The sequence below is a fragment of the Corvus cornix genome, chromosome 2 (assembly GCF_000738735.6).
Source record: "Corvus cornix cornix isolate S_Up_H32 chromosome 2, ASM73873v5, whole genome shotgun sequence".
Lineage (NCBI taxonomy): Eukaryota > Metazoa > Chordata > Aves > Passeriformes > Corvidae > Corvus > Corvus cornix.
The window spans coordinates 46,664,350-46,669,015 of record NC_046333.1 but is presented as its reverse complement, the minus strand read 5'-3'; the positions used below and the strand labels follow the sequence as shown (position 1 = coordinate 46,669,015).

Here is a 4,666-nt window from a genome sequence, read left to right as displayed (position 1 = left end):
CCAAAGAAGTGCTATGACAAACACCATTTCTGAAAATTGGAACAGTAATAGACTACTACAATTTGAAGTTCTCTCTGAAGCTTTTAGTAAAAAAACTGCTGTTGGTCAACACTGTGCCCATAATTGCAAGAAATGCTGTTTACGGGTTAGTCTGGAAAGAAAAAAGAATCACAAGACATACAGTAGCAATCACTGAGACCACTGTTAGTAATCTTAGGTCTTTTCACTCATTTACTCTGAGTAAAGCCCTTTGCAATTCCATCATTAAGTACACTACTCCATACAACTCAAATGCAGCCCATCCTACAGCACAGCCACAACTTTAGTTACCCTGAGTTTTCTCCCGTCTCACTCTGGAAGCACAGCAGAAATGCTGTTGAACAGCACATTGCTCAAAGAGCTTTGCCACATTTGTACTTCCCCCACCAACTCAATTAGCATCTACCTTTTTCCACGTGGAGCTTTTCCTTGTCTCGGTTCCTAATGATGTAAATCTGGGTATCCAACTTTGCTCTGCATTCCCACTGTTTTTCACTTAATTTCATACACATACAGCAAGCCAGACTTTTAATTATTTTTTAATTTACAGTATTAATTGCTCCAAATTATGCCTTACTGTTGGTACACAGTAAATACATTCTTCTGAACAACTCAGTATGAAAAAAATGCAGTTAAAACATTAAAAATACTGCTTTACAATGTGCGAAACAGAACCTTCAGAAGTAATGACATTGGCTACAGCCAGGCAGAGGAAGACTGCTTGTTTTTGTCTTATTTTTTAGTCTACCAGCACATTCATTCCCCTTCATCTGAAGCTGCCTGTAACAGTAGATCTTAGGTGAACTTGTCTGCTGAATTAAGAAGATTAAATAACTCTCAGCTTGGCCTTTAGCACCTGTATTCCCAGAACAGGATGTTTTTCTCTTACACTAAGAATGGCTGTTCTCAGAAGATTTACTGAGCAAAGGGCATCAATAACACGTCAGAACTGGAGATGTTTCTGAAGGGGAGTTATACTTTATAGGTGCATGCAGTTGTCAAAGTCTGGATGAATTAGGTAACATGCTTCCCCTCGATAAAAGACAAGTTGCTGGGCACAACTGCCAGTTCACAAATAGTACTTAAATCAGATGAAATGCATTTTTATCACAAGCTTTAGACAGATTAATATATACTGCAACACCTAGCACTGATTAAATTTAGAAAAATATTATGTTGGGATTTTTTTTCATAGTCTTTGCTGTTTTGTTTTGAATGTCACGGAAGATGTATGGCAGATGATGACAAAAACCACCCTGCTTTTTCATGTTAAAGAGCTGAGCTGTCAAAGCTATTATGCTGCTGAAAATTACTCATTTGATTATTTACACTTTTTTTTAAACAATGAAGAGGCAGGAAATGTTTATTTATTGTTTTTTAATATTTATGATCAAGGATGACTGAACCCAATTACATAGTCTTTGTTAAGTTAATGGCTGCCAAACAAGCGTGTACTCCCGTGACTCACCGTGAGCAGAGTTATCTGATGGGTGAGACAGATTTTAAGGTTAGACACAGTACATGTAAAAATAGAAAGTTTAAAAACCAATCTCATCACAGACATTTCCATTGCCATCTCCTTTGTGAAATAAATAAGGCAGCAGATAACTTTTACTTTGCAGTGGCAACTTTGAGGTATGCTATTAAATCTGCTCTCTCGCCCTTCTTCTTAATACCCGCAAAAATCATCTTTGTTCCAGGAATATACTTCTTTGGATTTTCCAAATACTCCATCAGAGTATCCTCACTCCAAGTGATACCTAAGTAAAAAGAAAAAAAAAAAAAAAAAAAAAGTTAGTAAGTTCAAAATAGTAAACATTTATGTTCTGGTCCTCCACTCAATTTTTGGCAGATTTTTAAAACTATCACCAAGAACTGAATATTTCTGTCCCCTAGGGGCAGCTTTAAGTTTACCTTTGTTCTTATTAGCATCCGTGTAAGAGAAACCCTCAGCTTGGCCAGTCTTGCGTCCAAATAGGCCATTCAAGTTGGGTCCAGTCTTATGCTTGCCTCCCTTTTCAACTGTGTGGCACTGGGAGCATTTCTGGACAAAGATCTTCTTGCCTTTCTCAACGTCTCCCATTGTCAGTACTAGACCAAGAACACACACAGAGGTCAGTATCGCAACCTCAAGGTCACTGATTGAGCTCAAACTTTTTATAAAGTATCCCGCTGGCTTACAAAACCAACAAATGCAGCCCGTGAATCTGGCAGTTCTCCAGCACATTTTCTACCCACAAGCTACAGCTCCTGGGCTTGAAGATTAGTATGGAATCATCAGACTACCTAAAAGTTATCAAGGTGATAAACATGCTTGAAGGGCACAAAAAACCTTCCCTCAGACAAACTGATTGGCCCACAGCATTTAAAGCGTACGGCGATAATTTCGGAAGAACAAATTTAACACAACTGCTATGCATAGTTCGTACACCTGTGACAGGAGGGTTTCCTAGTCACAAACGACCTCGTGTAAAAGCACAGGACCCCTGGCAGCCTTTTCTTCTGCAGCTGAAAAAGCGCACCAGCCACGCACCTGGGCAGGGCCGGAGGGCAGAGGGCACCCGGCTGTCACCACGACCCGGGATGACCCCAGGGCTCCCGCCGGCAGCCACGCGTGAGGAGGCGGAAGCGCCCAAGGACGCGCGCACCGCCCGGCTCCGGCTCTACCCGCGCCCAGCCCGGCCTCAAGCTTCTCCTCAGGCTCCCACCCGCGGTGGGGCCGCCCGGCCCCACGGTGACCTTCCGCTGCACCCCGGCCGCCGCCTCAGGCCGCGGCGCCAGCAGGCGGGAACGGCGCTCAGGACGGCCGAGAACAACGCCCGCTCGCCCCGTTCCCCTCCCGGCCCTCACCGCCCCGCAGGGCCCAGCTGCAGCCCGGCCGTCCAGCCGCACCTGCCTGCCCGGCTGCCCCGCTGCGCCCTCAGACACAGTCACCGCGCTCCCGGCACCTCCGGCTCCGTCTGCGCCCAAGGACACGCTGTACTCCGCCCTATGTAACCCGGCACCGCCGCAACCAACCTCTGCCAGCACCCTTGGCCCGCCTCTGCGGCCTAACAACCAATCAAGTGCCAGCTTGTGGAGTTCTGATTGGTTGCAGTGGCTGTCCGCCAAGTGACGTCAAGCGCCGGAGGGTAGTGGGGTAGGTTGCGACCCGGGGGCCCCCGGACTTCCTTCCTTCCGCCCCTTCTCCCCTCCAATCCCGGCGGAGTGACGTCAGACGTCACTCTGGTGGGAAGGGGGCGCGCAGGAGCGGGGCGCGGGGGTTGCGGACGCATGCGCACAGCGCAAGCGGGAGCAAGGGTCGCGCGGCGCCCTCCGCACGTGGCCGAGGCGGTGCGGCGGGCGGGGCCTGGGCAGTGACGCAGCGGAGCCACGCCCCTGCCCGCGCGCCGTGGCGGCGGCGGTGTGCGGCGGTCGGGCTGCGAGGGCGGGAGCAAGGGGCGGAGCCGTAGAGTTACGGGATCAATGAGGGCCGGAAAGACCTCTCGTCGTCGAGTCCAACCTATGGAATGAACGCCACCATGTCATTTAGACCATGGCACTAAGTGCCGTGTCCAGTCTTAAACACCTCCGGGGATAGCGACTCCACCACCTCCCTCAGCAGCCCATTCTAATCACCCTTCTGATGTCCAACCTGAACCTCCCTTGGCACAGATGAAGGCTGTGTCCTCTCCTCTGATCACTGGTTCCCTGCGAGAAGAGGCCGACCGCCACTTAGCTACAGCCTCTTTTTAGGGAGTTGTAGAGAGCGATAAGGTCTCCCCTGAGCCTCCTCCGGGCTAAACAAACCCAGCTCCATCAGATTTTCCTCACAGGGCATGTGCTCCAGACCCTTCACTGGCTTGTCCATGAGTTGTAAAAGCCAGGGGAATAACAATGTGGAAGTGTCGCAGGTAGCCAAACTGAGGCGAAATCCCCCTGGAGAACACGGCCAGGAGCGCCTGCCAGCATGGCCTTACAAAGGGCTGGTGGGGAGCGGGTGTGCGGCTGGATCCTCCGTCTGTGTGGGATGCCAAAGCCGTCCTGTTCTGGCAAAGATGAGAGGGTTATGGAAGGGACTGCCACATGAAGGGATGAAAGTGTTCCAAACGCCAGTCCAGCAGTGTGGTGGTGCTCAAAGAGGACATGTCAATATTCACACATTGTGGGCTTCCAAGCAGAATAAAATGATGAATTCCAGACATGACTGCCATCTCACTCTCCTTGGCAAGGAGGAGGAAGAGCTGTTGGAAAAGCCCAGCATAATAATGTCCAGTGTTCACAAGAGTTGAACTGTTTGCTTTGACTATGGACATTAAAACTGTGAGATTTTCCACTGTCTGGCATTTGAAAAACATTTTACTTCTGTGTGTGCTTTTATGCTGTGCTGGAACTGGTGTAGGTGTGCCCCTGTAACTGCCCATGGAGCAGTGCTGATGTGAAGTGTCAACATGAAACAGAAAGGAGTGAGGACTGTAAAAATACATCAAGGGTTCCTCTGATGGCAGAATTTTGCACATAATTCACAAGAACATTCAGAAATCATCACTCCCTAGTTCAGACAGTGCATTGCCTTCCAGAGCTCATGGTGTCTAGAGCATGACACACAGGTTTTGTGCAGTTTCTAACACTTCATCACAAGGTATAT

At 48.6% G+C, this 4,666-nt stretch overlaps 1 protein-coding gene across 1 annotated transcript; it reads right to left on the bottom strand.

Annotated features, from left to right (window-relative positions):
* Positions 1-562: 562 nt before the first annotated feature.
* Positions 563-3,032, bottom strand: LOC104689098 (cytochrome c). Its single transcript, XM_039549866.1, has 3 exons — positions 2,932-3,032; positions 1,954-2,130; positions 563-1,799 (listed from the first exon to the last, which is right to left on the bottom strand). The coding sequence occupies exons 2-3, from the start codon at positions 2,120-2,122 to the stop codon at positions 1,651-1,653; spliced, it is 318 nt and encodes a 105-aa protein (XP_039405800.1). The 5' UTR covers positions 2,123-2,130; positions 2,932-3,032; the 3' UTR covers positions 563-1,650.
* Positions 3,033-4,666: the final 1,634 nt, after the last annotated feature.